General features: G+C 43.2%; 1 protein-coding gene across 7 annotated transcripts in view; it reads left to right on the plus strand.

The window, feature by feature from the left end:
• CADPS (calcium dependent secretion activator) overlaps window positions 1-19,360 on the plus strand; it is a 196,134-nt gene that overhangs the window by 111,702 nt on the left and 65,072 nt on the right. For 2 of the 7 annotated variants that reach the window (XM_026074972.1, XM_026074971.1), the window contains exons 13-16: window positions 9,702-9,803; window positions 10,800-10,863; window positions 11,532-11,655; window positions 14,952-14,969. In XM_026074972.1, coding sequence (XP_025930757.1) covers window positions 9,702-9,803; window positions 10,800-10,863; window positions 11,532-11,655; window positions 14,952-14,969 — 308 coding nt within the window. Of the gene's footprint in view, window positions 1-9,701; window positions 9,804-10,799; window positions 10,864-11,531; window positions 11,672-14,020; window positions 14,090-14,951; window positions 14,970-19,360 lie in introns of all 7 variants that reach the window. The other 5 variants (XM_026074973.1, XM_026074975.1, XM_026074976.1 and 2 more) reach the window with 3 other exon arrangements.

Here is a 19,360-nt window from a genome sequence, read left to right on the forward strand (position 1 = left end):
ATATTTTGTTGATAGCTATAGTATCTATTGCAGCTTCTTTTTCTGCTTTGTTTCTTTTAAGTTGCATTATATACTTTGAGATATTGCTCGCTATCCTGCATATGCTGCTGAGGAAGGGAGTGTTACAAAGTAATTATGTGTTTTTGTAAGCCCTCTGGTAAATAGCATCCTGAATTGTGACACACATTGCCCAGGTTTCACGTTGCAAGGCTGCCACTTGCTTTGCACTTCGTTTCATACATCTCGTCATGGAAACCGAGTTTTTGCTTCCTTAGTTTCCTTTTTAGTTCTGACTTTCTTTTGCTTGTTCATTCCTTCTTTGCCAATTGTTATTTGGTTTCAGTTGTTGTTTGCTTTCAGTTTAGTTTCCTTTTGTTTTGTTTTTTTTCCTTGTTTTCTTCTGCTTCTTTCACTTTTGCTGCTGGCCTTCCCCCGCGCGTTTCAATCATTCCCCAAAGCCAACACATGACAGAATTACTTGGTGGGTCACAGCCAAGTGCAGACGGCGAAGGGGGCAAAGTGTCTCAGGCCGCTGCCACTGAAGTGGAGACAAAAAGGGATTCCAAAAAGGAGTCCAAAAAAAGGAAAGATTCCAAATCGCAGCCGAATCCAGAGCCGAAAAGGTAAGAGAAAGCGCAGAGTGCACAGAAATGTATTGTACGCGGCACYGGAGCTCCTCGGTCACTGAGCACACTGGGCAGTTTGCGTCCTCAACACCAATGGGGCTCTATGGCTCTCAGCACACCCCCGTAGCTGGTGTCAGGCAGCGTGGGCAGTCCAGGTCCTAAACCAGAAATCAGGTATTTGACTCTCTTGGGAAGCGAATGGTGTTTGGGTACCTAAGTCCCGCAGAGAATCAGCACCTTGAGTTTTTCCAGGCGTGTGTTCAGCCAGGCTGTTTGCACTGAACCTGAGGAATCAAACCAGAAACTGGCTGCCCCATAGGCCCTCTTCCATGGGCAGGGCTCATCCCAGCAGGAGGCTGTTTTGGCTTACAGGACCCGGTTCAAAGCCCTTTCGGCCCAGGCCCGTGTAACAGAGGAGGTTGGACGCTGGTCACAGCTCCTCCGTGTACACTTCAGAGTCCAGCACAGCCAAGAGCTGAAGCTTCCTCTCTGGCTGGGCTGGGGGCAGGACGTACCTGATGGTACTGGCCGTGGTAACAACCTGCCAGCCCCTGCTCTTGGGGCTGGAGAATTGCAGGCATGGGAAAGATGTATTACTTAAAATCAGTGCAATCTGTAGACCCTAATCCCATGCCCGTACAGCTCCCCGGCGTGAAGTGTGGCTGCTACACCTTACTGGGAAAAAGCTGTGCCTTGCCAAACGGACAGCTCTGCATTGGCAGGGCTTTTAAAGTAATGTGCTTAAAATATTCCCAGAAAGGAGTTAAATGTTGTGCTATAACTCAACTTTCTTCAGCTGATGATTGACTTCAAATCAAAAGGCTGAAGGTTTATATTCCTTCTAGGTCACTGTTGTCTCTCTGTCGCCTGGCGATTACCAGGGGCTCCGTGCTGGAGCTGCAAGGTTATAGCATTGCAGTTTTTAACCAAGATCGGTGTATATGTAAAAGTTGCATGCTGGCTCAGGCAGTTAGGAGTTTGACACAGAAACTACTAGGTGAGGTTTCTTGGCCTCTGCTATCAGCAAGTCACAAGAATGGGCCACAGGTGGTCTGAGGAAAAAAAAAAAGTGACTCTGTATGTTTGGTTTCTGCTAATAGAAATCTGAATATCTGAGTGGAAGAGTCACGATTTCTTTTCAGAAGTCTGTTTAAGCCACATGCATCATGCTTTTGAGAACTGGCTGGCAGAGAGCTAAGGAAAGCCAATATTTATCCGTGCAGTGCTTACTGGCAATTACGATGTGTGTAAAACTGGGTTCTCTTTAGCTGCGTCCCTTCCTCCCACCTGCCACTTTCATACGTTGCTCGTTGGCTGGGTCCTCGCTCTTCCCAGCAAACCTTTAGCTCGTTGCGGAGTTGAAGACTTTCCTTGCAAATTCTCTAATCCCGAGGTTGGCTGTCAGTCAGATTCTGCCACGCCGGTAATGAAGGTCGAGCAGGGAGATAATTCCGTGTGGCTATCCATCGCCTCTGCTAGCGAGAGGCGGTGATGGAGCTGAGGTGGGCTGTCTCTTTGCATCGCCTTTGAGTAAGGTCAGGCAGGGAGACAGCGGTAGCTCGCAGTCAGCGAGGAAGCGCAGGGAGGCTGCGCTTCGGATGCTGCCGACAGCCTGGAGGTCGGGGCTGACAGAATGACAGGCGTCAGCGCGAGGACGCGGGCTCGCCGCTGCCCGGTGTCCGCGTCGGGAGCGCCGCCGCCACCGCCCGGGAGCGCGGCAGGCAGGACGGGAGCGAAACGGCCGCTGTTAAAAATACACCGCTGGCTTGGAGCTGACCCCGCTGCCGGGTCATGTGAAATGGTCAAAGCCCCGTATTGGTGATATTTTGGAGCCCTATTGGTCTGGTTTTGCTTTACATGTAAGCTTTTTTTTTTTTCCCTTTGGGCTCAGGTAGCTTTTTCAGACCTCTGAAAGCCTGACATGATCTCTCCATGAGAAGGATGTGAATCACTGCTATTTGCATGGCAGTCCCCTTAATTTTTCAGTTGATTTCATCCTTTTTGAAGTAAAAATGTTGTTAAATGTAAATTGCTTGCTCTGTGTTTTACCTCCTGCAGATACCTGAATGTGTAATGTGCAGGCTGTCAGAAGCAGATACCAGCAATGCCAGGCAGACTGCTAAGTGCTCGAATGATTTTCTGTTAACCCAATTACTTGCTGCTCACTAAAGTTAAAGAAATTGAGGCTCATTATTGTAGTCCTACTAGTGACTTCATCCACCAGGTACCATTGGGTGCCTTTTAAAGAGTTCTGCCGTTATGAAAGACTCTATGGTTTCTGCTGTATTCTCCCACGTGAAAGATAAGAAACACGCAGAATCATTCAAACATTTTTGGTTTTGGTACCATTACCATAGTATAGAGGCTGTCGCTTTCCTTTATCGACACTCTTCCAATAAAAACAGTAAAGAAAAGAAACAGAAATGGTTTTAAGAAGGCATAATTTTTGTTAAAATTATGAAAGGGTTTGCATGGTCACCCAGGTCTTCTCCAGGCTTCTGTTTCCATTTTTGTCTTTATCTTCACTTTTGAGGACGATGCCTGTACTCTCTGTTTGACGCAGGGAGAGCTGATGTGTAGAGGACCCTAGTGACTTGCCATGCTCTGTACAGGAGAGGCGCTGTGGAGCAGAAAATGCAGCCCAGCTTTCCCAGGGCCCAAATTAGGATCTAAACCCTTGAACAGTGATTTTTCTCCCTTCAAAGGAATTTCTTTGGGTTTCTATGTGAAGTGACCTTGGTTTCGCATAGGCCTTTTCAGATTAAGCCATGTAGTAACTTTTTCAAAAATGTTGTTAAAGTTGGCACCAAAAAAGAATCTTTCTATGCTTGGTTAGTCCTGAACTTTTACAAATAAGACCAAAATGTTGAATGTGTATGTACTAAGTATTAACAGACACTGAGATTACCAAAATCAGGATGCCAGATTGAATCCCCTCCTGTCTGGTAATGACTGAACAGCATCATTCCCAGGGAGTTGTTCAGTGACTGCGAGATGAGCTGAGGCTCTCAGTCTATTAACCCAAGGTCCAAACAACTACAAGTCCCCTCTATTAATTATCTCGGTATGTCAGGGACCTAGTCTTCTCTGTGTAAGATGTATTTTAGTGCATTAAATTTTCAAGAAGTAGCTCTTCCATTAGCTAGCATTAGCATTAGGTTTCAGTAGTTTTTAATAAATTTAAGCCACCAGAAATATTATTTTCGTAGACCTTGAAGATTTAAAAAGTCTGCATAACATATTTATAACTTTTTCCATTATATTCTAATTACATATCTGGCTATTTCACATAAAGGCAAGATTTCCATACAGCTACTTAAAAAAAACAAAACAGGACTTTTTTGGTCCAACAAAATAAGTACTAAGTGTATCAACACTTTCATCCAACTTCTGATGACCATAGTAACTTCATATGTCTTCCATACTACTTTAGTATCCATGTTTTCCATTCATGAATAGCCCTGAATGCAATAATGCGCGTTAATAAAATCTCATGCAGCGTAAATGCTGCAACCTTTTGTTAGGTGCTGGCTCCGTGTCCCAGCCACATAAGCTGGTGGTGACACGGAGCGCGTGGCACGTGCCTGTCAGATGTGATCCAGCGTCTGTGCTGAAGGGATGTGCATTGCCAGGGACCAGCAGAGAACCAGCTTCGCGTTACCGGCTGACATGATTCGTCGCAATGGGTGTAGGATGGCAGCACTCAGACACCGTTCGGTTCAGCCAGGGTGTGTCAAGGGTGGAGATCGCTCAGGAGAAGCGATGAGCYGTGACTTGGGTCAGCATGGCGCCATGGAGGAGAGCGGGAGCAGAACGAAGGCTGAGGTTGGGAGGGTGAAGTAGCTCACGTGTTCAGCAGCATCTAGTGCATCTAATTCGGGCGAGGGGAAATGCCAGGGAAAAATGTGGAAGTCTGGGCTAAGCGAAGGGCTCCCAGGCAGCAGGCAGTGCACGCTGTGAGTTCCCAGAAGAACGAGAAGTCAACCAAAATTGATGGTTGCTGAAAAAGCTTTTTCGGGGGGTGTGAACGGGTGGACTCCTTCAGGGCAGATTTACCAGGGGAGCTGCGGCAGGGAACAGAGAGGCAGCTGTGGCCCGATGGAGATCACCGCTGCGGCCAGCACGGGGTACGGTCCCCGGGACGCTGCCCCGGCAAGGCTCCCTGCGAGGGATGCTCTGAAAGCCTGTCCTGACACATGCCGTCCAAGGCGCTAATCATCCATGTTTACTGCAGAGCTCATATGTGCTGCACCTGGCAACCAGCAAGTGAGCTGAAAGCAGCACGTGTTTTATATTTGCGTTGTTACTTAAAAAATCAAATTATTTGCATCGGTTTTTGACATTGTTTTTTTTGTTGGCTCTGTATGCCAGGGCTCACAGTGCATGCAAAGATCTGTTTGCTACGTGTAAGCAATATTTTCCCAAGTAAAAAAGTGTAGACAAGTTAAACATAAAAGGTGTAAAACATGATATGTCTTTTCATTTATAAGCCACTTTGGTTTTTCATACAGGCTTATGTCAAAGAGATTAACCCACTGGAGCTATACTGTATATTTATAATTGCATACAAATGAATGCTATTGCTTCATATATTAGTCTTTGTTAAAAATCATTTTGATATATTTGTTTTAGCAGCATAACTAGCCCTGGGGGCACTGGGTATAATTAGAAAAGGGCATGGGGGGAGGCGGGACTTGTAGAATAAAGCAGTGGCCTTAGGATCACAGGTCCTAATTATAATTTATAATTAAGCCTGGAATTTGCACAAACCATCTAAGCTAAACAAGGACTATCGTTTTTGCTTTTTAAATTGCAACCTTTTTTTAATTTCACCACCTGCTTTGTTGATGTTGTTGCTTTCATGGCTTAAAACCTAAAAATCAAGGAGGGATTAGGAAAGCAACATTTAAAACTTTTCATATGTAATATTTACATTGGGAATTTACAAGTTTAGGGGAAGCATAGTGAATCTGCAGCAGAAGGAGTGATCTGAATTTTGTTTTCTTATAAACAAAAATTTCCTTTTTCTTTTCTTGCCCTTTTCACCCTTCTGCTTCCCTCTGCCCATAGCTTATACCATACACCTCAAGTGACTGTGGCAGGAGCAATAGAGGATCAGATGGAAATGTGTCTTCACTCAGATGGAGATGTTGATGTTGTTTATTGACCTAAATCCATAGACACAAACCCATTTTGTCTTTTGTGCTTCTGTATGTACTATATGCATACAGAACTTTTTCACCAATTTGCTCTTTTCTCATTCACCATCGCTGCTTAACCCAGTGTTACGAAGTTGTGGTTATGCGTCATGTGTGAGAACATTCATTTTCTACAGTTGCATTTTAGCTAGACTTGCTGCAAAAATGCTCCTTCTGGAGGAGCCTGTGATTCTGTCCATAAGATAAAACATCAAACATAAAAGTTAAGTTGGATATCTTTGGTGAAAAAAAAATGCCAGTAAGCATCAGAAAGAGCTGGTGAGGCTTGAAGTTTTCTTGCGGATTTTTACAGAACCGTCAGCCATGTACTGGAATTGTCTAGAGCACAGAAGTGAATCTTAAATTATAGCAGTGCTAAGCTATATACCCTTTGTGTTCTTGCAAAAGGGAAAATAAATATGTTCCCTCAAAAAGATTACATTTTCAAAGTCTATTTGACTTGAATGTTTAATTAGGTTTCAAAATTATCAAGCTAATAAATTAAGTGCAAGGCTTTCAGTGGTGTTTTTCTAGTTCTATGTATATCCTGCATTTGTCACTAATTAATGAGTTCCTAATGCTTCAGCTTCTGGGAAGATGAGCAACAAAGATTAACATAACTTATAAATCTGAAGATGTGCAGCTGGGTTATAGTATTTGAAATTTGACAAAAACATTGGAAGTATTATTATTTGTGACATGGCTCAAGATGGGGGATTGTGAGGAAAGTAAAGATGACAGAACTGGTGCTAACCACTGTGACAACAACTTGAAAAGCAGCCGACATGACATCTTTCCTATCATGCTGCCGAATATGTCAACTTTGTGAAGGACAGTGAGAAAATGGTTTGCCGAAAATTTGAAAGGTAGATTCAAGAGATGCTCATCATGTCAGATGTAATATAGTCCACAGCTGTTTGAGAAAGGAAGTCCTTGCCGTGGTGATGGCTCTCGGTTGGCAGCCCCTTCCAGACATCCACGCTGCTCCAGAAATGGCTACAGCTGACCTGTAGGTTGTCTCAAGTTTGTAGGAGCATGATACGCAAAAGCGGCTTGTTGCTTACACCGCGTGCCGTCGCGGGAGCGCTGGTCGTGCGCGAGGGCAGCGCTGGCTGCAGCAACCAGCTCGGGCATCCTCCATCTCCCAAAAGAGCCAGGAAAACGCAAAGACCAGGTAGACGACCGCGGGCAACACACTGGGTGAATGTATTACCCTGCATGCGCCTCAGTGGTTGGGTTAGCGTCGCAGTGCAAAGCGTTGGGGCGTTGTAGCCTAAACGAGAGACGTTTTGGACAGAGGTTCATTTTTTTCACCAAAGCCCCCAACTTCCTTCGTGTTCGTCTGAGCCGATGTTGTAATATTTCTGCTTTCAGAGCTCTACATTTTTAATTTGCTAAACCCAAAAGTGAAAGGTGCTGTTGTGTCAGGGCATTTCAGGTGTCTAACGTGGGTTGTTACGTGGCTAAATAACAACTTCCAACAAAACTGGAGCCCTTTGAATACAGTGAAAAATTATGGTCAGAGCGAAAGAGCCATGACCCAACCGTAGTTACCGAATTCAGGCCCAAATTGCTTTCACCAACATCAGCGGTGAATCGTCTGGACTCCTGAATTTGGAGCTGGCATGGGTTTCACTCAGTGCTGCACTCTGCTTTCAATTAAATCACTTGAATATTTTTTAAAAGCTGACAATTTTTTTAAAAGCAGCACTTCTTTGGACACTTACTGTCCTTCAAAAAAGAAGACCTCATTTAGACCCATGTACGTCCTTCAAGTTTTCTCCAGCCTGTCGGTAAATCTTACCGTTGGAGGTTATTGACCCAGCAAAGGGCAACATAACTTTCAAACCATTTCCAGTCCATCAGCAAATCACTGCCAGCACAGGCAGCTTTTACTCCATCATTTGTCAGCATGGATACAATTAACCTAATGACACTCTATGAGTTGTTCTGGGTGCAGAGGGGGAACTCAATGCCAAAAGTCAAATGAGGACTTCAGCCCTGCCCCTTAATATACAGCATTCATTATGGTCTGTCTCAAATTATCAGCTCTTCTGCCTGGGAACAAACCAGACACTGAGAGGTGCACAGCGTAACAAAAGGCATGAAGAAATCCTCTATCTGAACATTAAGTATTTTATGGAATTTTGGAATAGAGAGATATTTAATATGTTCAGACATTAGTTTTTGCTCGATATCTTTTTTTTTCTTTGTGGCTTGCTCATTTCTTCAAAATAACTAGYCCTAATTAGGTACTAATGAGACCAGATCCATACTTCCAAAAGTGTTTATAAAATGTGTTCCCCAGCTGAGACATTTTATCCAAGTTTCAGCCTAAATCTTTTCCTTTTTTTTTCCTTAATGCACAACTGAATTTGGCAAATAATCAAGTAGAAATTTCTGATGAAATGCTGATTAAATTTAAATATATCCTCTGGTATTCAAGTCTTTTTCTCTGTCCGTGTTATAAGTYTTATTTAATGTATATTTGGCTTTAAAAATATGCAGTGAATATCTTGTAAGGTTTGCTAGTTACTCTGCTGAAATGTTTTAATGGTTTATTCACCTGTACTGGAACGTAAGAGATCATATTTATGATATTAAGAGCTTACTAAACACAGGGTCAAGGAGAAGCGATTGTACGGATTTTATAGATTTTAATTTTTTATAGGGTCTTTCTTTTAAGTTTAGGGCCTTTGATTCTTTAAGAGGAAAATAAAGCCAACCAATTAACCCCTGACAGGAGGTTCATTAGAAGCTTTGTAATCCCTTGCCAAGTCTTTTGTATAGCCAAACCAGTCTAGTACGGAGGATTTACGCAGCTTAAGCTGCACACTGGAGGAGGCCTTTAAGTAAGAACATTTGTTCAATTTTAAGATGTCTTACATTACCTAAAGAGAGGCCGTGCCAGCGGAGTTACCCGGTAATAGCCAAATCCGTATCCTTCGCTGGTCAGCAATAGGAAGCGGCGCTGCCGCTTGTCCGGGCGGCCGATGCCACTGGCGGCTGGATTAGCGGCGCTCTCGCCGCTCCTCCTGGCTCGCGCGTTTTGGGGGCGAAGGAGGGGATTGCGGGTCACGGCGCTCGGAGGAGGCCGCGGCGGCAGAGGGACAGGGCGGGCGGGCGAGCACGGGGACGGTCAGGTCGCCCAGCTCCATTAGCGGCTCGGCCGTGTCCGCCTGCGCACTGTGCTCTGTGAAGGACAGAAGCTGTCCCCAGGTAGCAATACCTGCGCGTCTTGCAATGCAGTCCTGTGCACTCGGGAGGTACGAGGGTGTGATAAAAACTCCTTGAGGGTCTTCGGTGAATGTACTCATGTGCTAATTTCTATGAATTGAAATTAAAAGACGTTGCATTTTCCAACACAAGATATGTATTGCTCTCTGAGTACGTTTCAGCAGACTGCMTCGAAGAGGGCTCACGGCGAGAGGTTATTGCAAGAAGGTGATTCAGTGGTTATGAAGGAGTGCAGAATTTTGTATTCTGTTTCTGTATGAGCTTATTGTTGATGTTCTTTCATACTGGGAATTAAGGGGTAAATTAGCAGCTGATTTTTTCTGCAGAAATTAAGTACTTATTTAGCCAGCAAYGGGCCCGATCCTACAGTGGAAGCTGACATTATATTCCCTGTCATATTCCCATTTAAAGGGGGAGGCCAGATGATCATTCTGAGAGAGGCTCGCTCTTTCTCTCGTGATTTTTGCTACCGTAGCCCTCCCGCTGCCGCGACCGCTAGCGTCTCGGCGTGCCACGTACTCTCTCCTGGGTCTAACAGTTGGTGACGTGTTTCCCAAACTGCAGTATCTTGTTTGCTGTGCAGATGATTTAGCAGGGTCGGGAGGTGAAGTCTGAGTCATTCATGGCATTTCTCCTCCAGGCCCGACGGAATAGGAACTGTAACTGTGGATGAGAAAGAGCGCTTTGAAGAGATCAAGGAGCGGCTTCGTTTGCTTCTGGAGAATCAGATCACGCATTTTAGGTAAAGGCAGCGATCCCAGCCTGAGCGAGAGAGGACTGATTTCCTCCCAACTCCCTCCCGTAAACAGAGAAGTCAAACGGCAGATTTTGAATGCATATGGGAATTCTGCATAAGTGACACAGACAGACCTAAGCAGGGCAGTAAAGCTTGCACTGTAGCATGTTTGTAGCTGGAGAGTGATTCTAAATATATAACCTTTAAAGGGTATTTCAAACCATCTTGCTTCCATAGGCATGGCAATGCTGTGAATTTTTTTCAATTTAACCAAAAAAAAAAAAAAAATCCGTTGTCCTCTTATTTCTCTTTTCTTCGCTATTGCCCGTTTTCACTTCTCCCTAGTATAAAAACAGGCAGGGCTTTCTTCAGGGATGTCACAATTATAGGAGTGATGGATACTGCCCCCCAAAACAAGTGATGGATTGCCCCCGGCACACCAGCCTGGTCCTACACTAGTCGTGCGTATTTGCCCGCAGACCAGTGACATGCATTTGTACGCAGATGGGTGATGTGTGTTTGCACGCTCACCGGTGACGTACATTTGCACACAGACCAGTGACATGCATTTGCACACAGACTCCATGCCAGAGCCCCGTGTAGCTGTCACTCCCCGGAGAGAGCGGCTGGTTCAGCCAGTTACTTACAGCCTGGTGGATCGCTGGTTCCCTGGCTGGAAGTGACTGTTACTGCCCTTTCCAGGCCATAATATTTCACTCTCTTAGGAGACCTAAAAACTCTCCAGGTGACCCCCAGATTTAATAAGCTGCTACAACTGGCTGACTTGCCCAGCTACCCGTTATTCTGTTTTACTGTCTTAGTGTTCATCTCATCAAAACCCTTTCTGAAAATTACCCTTTAGAAAGAATGCTAATTCAGAGTAGTGGTACTAAAGAATTGCTGGGGCATATTTAGGAAAGCATCTTTATACCACTGTAAAGGCTATAGATAGGCTTATCCACGTGCACCTGGTGTAGTCTTAACATGATGTGGTTTTTCTAGGTACTGCTTTCCGTTTGGCCGTCCAGAAGGTGCATTGAAAGCTACTCTATCGCTACTGGAAAGGGTAAGTATAARAATAACAAAGGCTAGTTAAAAATCCCTGTATTTGTGTACCTTTCCATCCAGAAGAGCTTAAGTGACTTATTGTTGTGTAGGGCACCTGTAATTATTGATAGTTAATATTGAAATGCCTGGCATTAGGTATGACCGTTGATTTCTCCTGCTTCAACTTGGAGGCCTGTGTAGTCAGTAGTAGCTGTAGTCCCCAGTGCCCCAGGTACCCTGTTCTGCAGAGTTTGGGATTTCCCGGGCCCGATGCACCCCAAGCGTCTGCAGGAGTCCCCCCGTCCCTGCATCCGGCTGCCCTCTCGTCTCCACTAACCAGCAGTAAACACAAGCCCAGAYGAGATGCAAAGCGATAAGCAGAGCCTGGGAAGGCCACAACTTTGCCTGGCACAGGGGGACTTGGGATGGGCCTTAAYGACATGCCTTGAGGGACTGGAAGTGGTGTGGCCACTTTAGGGGCATGCCTTCGGGGAGAGTACAGCTGCAGAAAGGGTCGCTCCCAAGTTTCAGGCTGGCCGAGGTGACCTTGCAGTGGATCCTACGTATTGCACACATGTCCCATGAGCCAGGCAGCGTTAGTGCTGGAATGCATGTATTCGCTGGGCATGGAGAAGAAAGAGTTGTGAGTGCCTGATGCCACAACAAATCAGATTTTCTTATGTCAAGGTCCTGATGAAAGACATAGTTACTCCAGTCCCTCAAGAGGAAGTAAAAACAGTCATCCGTAAATGCTTGGAGCAAGCAGCTCTAGTCAATTATACTCGACTATCAGAGTATGCCAAAATTGAAGGTAAGGCTCTTTCCTTGTGAAATTACAATTTTTATTATATTTCTAGGTGGCAACTATGGCTTGGAGCTATTTAAAAGAAACTCATTTGCTATTTATTCACTTGTCAATAAAACTGGGGTGATTGTGAATCATTTTTGTGGTGTTGGCTTTTGCAGCAGTTAAGAATGGAAGCTATGCAAAATGTTTCCTTTTCTGGAAAAGAGAGAGGAAACAGTTAAAAGGAACTGTAGCTTTTTTTTTTTTTCCATTGTTAGCGCATTTGGCCAGTGGTGTAGTATTTAGACTCATGTTGTGGTTTTAAAAAACAAATTGAGAAATACTTGGGATGTCATCTTTGCAGCTGAAAGTACAGTGCAGCTAATTGCTTGTGACAGTGGAGTTCAGGAGACAAACGAATAATAAGAAGCTGAAAAAATGTTTAATCTCTGCTTAATCATTTGTAGCCAATTTAAAATGTCTTTTTTTCTGGGAATGTTTCATTGCCTTTGCACTTTGCATAGCAGTCATTGATCAGTCGGTCCCCTGCTTGCCTCAGATTTCTTTCTTGTCCCTCTAAATCCAGCAGAGCTGATATTATTGACCTTTTAAGTTACGGGAGAATAATAACCAGTGACCAGAGACACATGTAGCCATCAAAAAGACATTTTAAAGCTTGCTGCAGGATATGTGTTAGCTGAAGCTCTATGATCCAGTAGTTCTTTCCATGGTAATCAGTTTACATTGCTACCTCGTTGGCTGCTGTACCCTGTTTGAAACTCCGGCCCAACTCTATCCGTGTTTGCAATTGTTTATAACTGTATGTTCCAAATGAATGGTATGTTCTGCTCTAGACTTTGGGTTTCTGTCATGTGTGATGCAGCTCAGATTATCGTTGTATGTCTCTAGGACAATGTGGAAAGGAGAAAAAAAAAATCCCCTCTGATTTGTTCCTAGTTCTTGTTTACATGAAAAATTGGGTTATTATATGACAAATTGTCCAGGTTCTGTACATGACATGTCCTCTCTTTTTCCATTTTTTTTTCTGTCTAACGATGCAAATTGTGTACCAGTGGTAATGAATTCATTGTTATGCATCCAGTGAGAAACACTTAAGAATTGGGCACTAAAAGGATGTTTATCAACTCTTGACTTGGTAATGAGTGACAAAAATAGAGAAGGAACGAAGGTTTCATAAGCACTGTATTATCAGGCAATTTATCAAAGTACTCAACTTCACAGGATATTTTAATTGGTGCATTCTGTAAAATGCAATGTTTAAATATACTTGACAAGGATGGAGAAGGACTGAGAATCAAAAGCAGCTTTTCTGTTGATGGATGCTTCTACCCAGTGCTGGCTCCCTTAGGTTCTCTGTGTAAATATCACTAACTCGTTGGTAAGATTTGCTCTCTTCTTTCAGATAAATCTTTGCAAAAACAAACTTTATGATCTGTAAGTAAAAATGCATTCATTTCCAAAGTAGAACAGTTAGTCTGTACTTTTCCTTTTGTGCCTCAATTCTTCTTGGTTGTGTTAATTATCTGCCCTCTTTTTTGCACTGTGACTTTTAGGTCTGGGAATACTTTGAAGCAACAAACTTTTTTTTTCCAGCTGCCTTTTCAGAGAATAGTTCATTCCACACTACCTGCTCTCTTCTGCTTTTCTCCTCCCTTATCCGTGATTGGCCACAGCCACTTTTTTATACTAGCTCTATAAAAGTGGTTGTAACACCAATTTCAAAGCATGCTGGGATTGTTAATTCCAACAACCCAACATCCGCCAGCTGCATGCATCAGGTTTTCTCTCATGAGCATAGTCCACTATGTCTTAAAATAGTTTCTTAGAAGAGCAAGTAACAAATTTACCTCAGTGAGAGGCATTTCCCTATGCAGTATATGATTTTGAAATTTTACTTTTAAAAGCTGACATTCAAATATCCACATGTTTTAAGAGAGTTTTGTCAGAGATGTAAAAAAAATAAATAAATGGCAGCAGTGCTTGAGGCTATGTTTATGAAGAAATACCTGTGAAAGCCTTAGATACTGAAGGCTGAAATCCTTAGTATCTCGGAGCCTTAAACCAATAGAAATCTATTTCCCTCTATTCATGACGTTTTGATCATTATATTCTTGCAAAGAGAATAAGACCTTTAGAATCATGGTCACAACCTTTCTTGTGACTCATGGGCATGCTGAATGGTTAATCCAGTAGATCTCCAATTGTAAACCTCCTTTTTTTTTTTCTCTTCCTTTTATCCTGTGTGTATCCCAAAATACTCTGCGGCTATTTTCCTCTTAACCTGATATAAAGTTTTCCTCTGACCTATAACCTATAACCTCTTTACCTCTGACCTAAGCCTCTTGCATGCCCAAATCCTCTTTTATAGGGAAAAAGAGAGAAATGTATGAGCATCCTGTCTTCTGCTTGGCCTCTCAAGTGATGGATTTAACCATTCGTGAGTACCTACCACCCTCCTCTCCATGCTGTCCTCACTCTTTCTGTTTTCATTACCTCGAGAAACTCCAGATCCAAACCAACTCACTCTCCTTGCTTCAAGTCTTTTAGCATTGCCTTGTCTGTTGCTTCTGTCTGTGAAACCCAGTGTGAGAAGTCCAGTCACTTTTTATCAGCCTGAACCAGGTTAGACGACTAAGCCATTTGTTTGTGATAAACTCAGACTGTCTGTGAGTTTTTTCCGTTCTTCTTTTTGTCCGTGACCTGAATGCATTTTTACTTTGCTTCTGTGTAACCCCAATTTGTAAAGTGCTTGTCACTGGTACACAATCCAAAGGCAGCAGCTACATCGGGGAGAGATGAGCTAGAGGTCAGATAAAGGACATTGGGGAAAAAGCCATCCCTTTTCCTGCGTATAAGATCTTTAACCAATCCTGTGTATAAGATCCTATAAGGCTGTCCTTTCTCTGTACATCAGATCTTGCGTGTCTCCTGTCTGTTCTCTCTCAAGCGGAAGTGCTTTACTTGTTCTCTTCCTAGATTTTTTTTATTTACTCTCTTGCACCGAGCTCTGGGTGGACGTACGGGTGCAGTGGTCGTTCGGAGCATCCTTGTATGTTCTCAGAGCTTACGGACTCTAATTTCCTATTTGTGCAGCACTTGCTTTCACCTCTGTGAAAGGAGCTTCTTTTGGTAATACCATGCTTCTGGGCGGGGGGGCGAGACTGGGCAACTTTTCTTCTTTTCAAATGTCATATATCACGCATAACTGGGGGGCTGTGCGGTCCACTTGCTCATTAATCCTGCATATCTGTTCTTGTTTCTCTCTTTTCTCTCCTTGTTGCTTTCTCTCTTTCATATAGAGAATCAAAAGGATGCAGGTGAACAATTGTATATGCATTATAAATTGCTAGGACTGTTGAGTTTTATTTATTTTGTTTCTTTTTCATAGCTCCTTAAGATATGTACTCCTTCAGGCTGAAAAATGGAGATGCATTGATACTTAAGGAGTTAATTTGTGCTGTCTCAATATACATAATCTCTTTTTCCTCCTTCCTTAGACTAGAGTGTAGATTAGAAATACCTTGTAGTAACCATATTACCTTCTTAGGAGACAGTTCGAATAGAGAATCTAGCCTTTATAAAGGGCAAGTTTATCATCTTCCAAAAGAACTGCAGCTCACTTTTGGTGCAGAAACGTTGGTGATTTGGCCATTAGTTAAACACACCTAACAAGCACATTTTATAACTAAACTAATGTTCATTTTTGTTTTTCATATCTTCTGTTTTATGCCCTAATGGGAGGAATGGTTTTTTAGTTTTTTTATTTTCTATTTTTTTTGTTAATGTGTAACAAATGATACAGTCAGACAGAAGTCGTGTTTGTCTCTTGTTTATAAATTGTGGTGACATGTAATGAAGCAAGGACACCGTTCAGACCGAAACACCTGAAGTGCCTGTCTCTTCAGAAGTGATTTGTAGTTCTGTAGGCCCCTGTTCGCGTTTCTGTTGTATACCAGAGTCCTTAGTTCGAAAGTCTTTGAAACCTGAACTGTTCATTTCTTTTTGTGAGTAGAGTGTTATGTTTTGTGGAAAAAGGATCGGTTTGATTTCAGCTCTGTTTGCAAAGGGAAAACACTTTCAAAAAGCAGGCCAGGAGCTTGGGCCAAGTTCTGCCCTGGCTTCTGCTGGCCTCCGCAGCCGGCAGCATTGGGCATCGCCCTCGTGAGATGCCAGAGCCAGATTTGGCCCAGGGCCTAGAGGTATTGTATGACACTAAAAACAAGTTAGAATAGCAATAAACATTCAGAAAATGACAATTTTTCCCCGTAGCTCTGGGAGGTGCGAATAAACAAATTGCAAAGATAACAAGTGCAAGCGCAGCTATTACCAGTAATTGTGGTGGACTTCACGTGAGCGCAGGCTCTTGTGCTTTAGCAGAGTAAATGCGCTGAGCATCAACCTGCTGGCAAAGGCTTGTCGCATGTTTAAGAAATTCAGAAGGACATTTCTATGGCCCTACTCATTTAAAAATAAAACTGCTTCTTCTCGATGCTCAAAGCCAGGGAAAGGACACAGTGAGTCATAACTTACCTACTTTGTGCCCACAAATCTCCTGTTCTCTTTAATGGAAAAACTTTCAGGCAAGATCAGCAGGACTGAAGTTGAAATCAGTTCCTCAGCTTAAGTGGAAACAAGAGTTAGTGAATTTTGCCCTGACTTTTTATTTATTTAACCAAAAACAAGAGTAAAAATAAGATACCAAAAACAACTTCATCTTAAACCACAGTATCACCCTTTAATTTCCCCTCTCCTGAAGAACGTGTATTCTCTTGCCTCGCTTTAAAAATATTGATTAAAAATAGAAAGTTAAACAGAACATTAGGCTAAAACAATTAAAGATTAATAACCTATTTTAATTATTAATCAGACAAAACTACTAACACTCAAATTAACAAGTGCAACCTTTTAATAAGTGTTTGTCTGCTTATCTGTGTAAGTTGGGAATCCATTGTTTCTTCAGAAAACAGTAACTTCTCCATCCCGTAAGTAAAGGATTTGTGAAATACACTGCACTGGGCTCAAGTGCCGCGGAATTAAGGGATCTTGCTCTCATTTACGCTAATGCCACTTTACACGGCTGGCRTTATGCAGAGGCAGCTTTAGAGTAGATGCAAGCCAAGCCTGTAGCTGTCGCTTTGGCAATTAGTTGTGTTTAGGGTAAGGCAGTTTTTAATTTTTAGGCGGAATGTTCCTTGTATTGTGGTTTGGTTTTGGCTTCTGCCAAAGAGAGGCTTCCTGTGGTGTTTCTGAGTTGATTCGTGGAGATTAGAAATTCAGGAGAGCCAGGGCTGGAGGCAGCAATCGACTGCGGTGCTTGGTGCCGGCGCGGCAGTTGCGGGACAGGGGCAGAGATCATGCAGGTGGTTCAGTAAGCGGAGAATAACTTGAGAGGTTGTTGACCCACAAAAGTCTTTTTACTCAGTCATCAAGGGAAACCAGCTACTCCTGAGCCATCAAAAAACATCATTTCTGCTTGTCCCGAAAATCCCAACTCCACCATCCGAGGAAGCACCAGTGGGATAAGGATACGGGCTTCGGCTGTGTTGGACTCAGCTCCCTGTGCTCACTTTACCTCACTTGCTTTCCCTGTTTCTGGATCTCAGCCTGAGAAGCCGTAGGCACATATCTGTGATTTTCAGGGAGTGCGTTGAAATATTAGCAACTATAACCGCCTGTTTATTAATCTAGTCAGAGACAAGAAGAGGTTCGGTGTGATTTATCAGCCCAGCCACCTCTAGGTTATCACTTCCAGTATTCCTGATAAACCACAAAACTTAGAAGAAAATCAAATGACATTTCCCAAACAAATACGGATGCAAAATGTATGAAAACATCAGTCCTTGTAGGCAGGAATGGAGACTGAAGCCATTAATAAATTATGCACTTTAGCTCAGACATAAATACAACCTGTATTTATGTGCTTGCTGAACTGCTGCTTTATTTGTTTCCTTCCTTGCAGTAGCATTCAGCTGTTTAACAAAGCAATCATTATGCGGCTTTCGAGATTTCCTCTTGCCCTTTAAAAGGCACTATTTAAAACAGTATCAAAGTATTTACAAGAGTTTCAGAAATTGTGATGGTCTGCGTTGCAGCATTATCTTTCTACAAGTCTCTTACCAACTTCAGAGCAACTTGCTGCCTGAAGCGTGAGATATAACTCAGATATGTAAGAATTCTTCACCAGGCTGAATAATCATCAGAAGGAGCACAGTTTGCTTTTGAGTTTCAAGAGCTGAATTAGAGTCTCTGTGTGAGCTGAAAAAACAGTTCTATGAATTTTTCTTACTTTTAAGATAGCGCATCTTATTTTGAAAGAAAAAATGTTATCACCACTGAAATGCCTTTCAGATGTACTCAAATTCATTTCATGAATATAATAAAAGACCGCTGTGCCTTGTCCTCGGGCTAACTCCATTATTCTTTATCGTTATCTTGAGAATAGCTCTTTTAACATTTACACGACTGACTCGCAAATGAATGCGCGCAGAACACTCGCGTACCCTTTGGCAGGGCTTGTATATTTTTAATTATTACGAAGAAATCACTGAGTTGATGGCAGTGCTTTTAAAAAATATGAAAAGTCCGCAATATTCTTTTCCTGTTCCAGGTTTAATTCTCACTGTTGCTGATGTGTTAGTACTCCATCTAGCATAAATCAGGTTGCAGGGTGACAGATACCTACTTTGGAAAGGTTTCAAATCTGTAAGGAGTTGCCCCCAGTGAATTTTAGGCAATATATGTACCCAGAGTAGCACAGATTTTGTAATATACCTGTTACAGTCATTGCAGTCTGAAGCATATTGCAAACACAACCCCCAAAATTTTATTTGCCCAGTGATTCGGGTTTCTGCAAGTATTTCATTTGCGAGTGTCAGTCACAGAGTAAATAGCTTTGGTGCAAGTTTGTCCGTTTGAGGGAAGCACTTTGTCAGCTTGTTAGTAAGAAAGAAGCAGTTTCTGCCTTTGGTTTTAATGGCTGAGGTATTTAAATCTGATTTGACACATGCGAGCAAAGAGTATAAGAATATTTCTGATGTTAAACTGAACCGGAGAGGGATGAAAGAGGAAAAGGACAGGGAAGGGAAAAAAAGCCAAAGCGAAGCAAAATCTGCCGCACGCTGCAGCAGCACCGCGGACGGCTGCCGGCTGCCGTACCGAGCGCCCTGCGTTACTCATCTCCCTCGCGCCAGGCAGGCGCTGAAGTCCCCTGTGAAGAGGGACCTTGTGCATCGCCCACCCCCCTTTGAGGCTCGGACCCGGAGCAGTACTTAAATTCAAACACCTAGTGGGGTGTTGGAGTCACGTCACCATTTAAAGCTAGGGAAGAAATTAATCCGTTTCCTTAGCCAGAACTTAATCTTTTCCATTTTCTTACAGTACCGCTACAAGGCTAACAAATAAAGAGGCAGACAAAAAAAAAAGCATCGGTCCGGGCTCGCAAGGGGTTCTGTGCTCCAAGAGAAGCGAGGGAGCTCCTCCGCGCTGCCCGAGGAGCTTGCCTGTCCTTYGGCTCCAGGTGTTTTTGCAGCCCTCATGCAAAAACCCTGGATTTGGGGCTGAAAAAAGTAAAATGAGCACAAGAGCAGAACATTTGACTAAGTGAGCAGATTGGGCCAGATTGGAAATACATCRAGACTTTATTGCTTAACCTGCTATAGTCCATGACGGAAGTTTGTTTTCGAGAAAGGGTGGAGGCAGGGAGATGCTA

Source organism: Apteryx rowi, unplaced genomic scaffold (genome assembly GCF_003343035.1).
Source record: "Apteryx rowi isolate R43461 unplaced genomic scaffold, aptRow1 scaffold_4, whole genome shotgun sequence".
Lineage (NCBI taxonomy): Eukaryota > Metazoa > Chordata > Aves > Apterygiformes > Apterygidae > Apteryx > Apteryx rowi.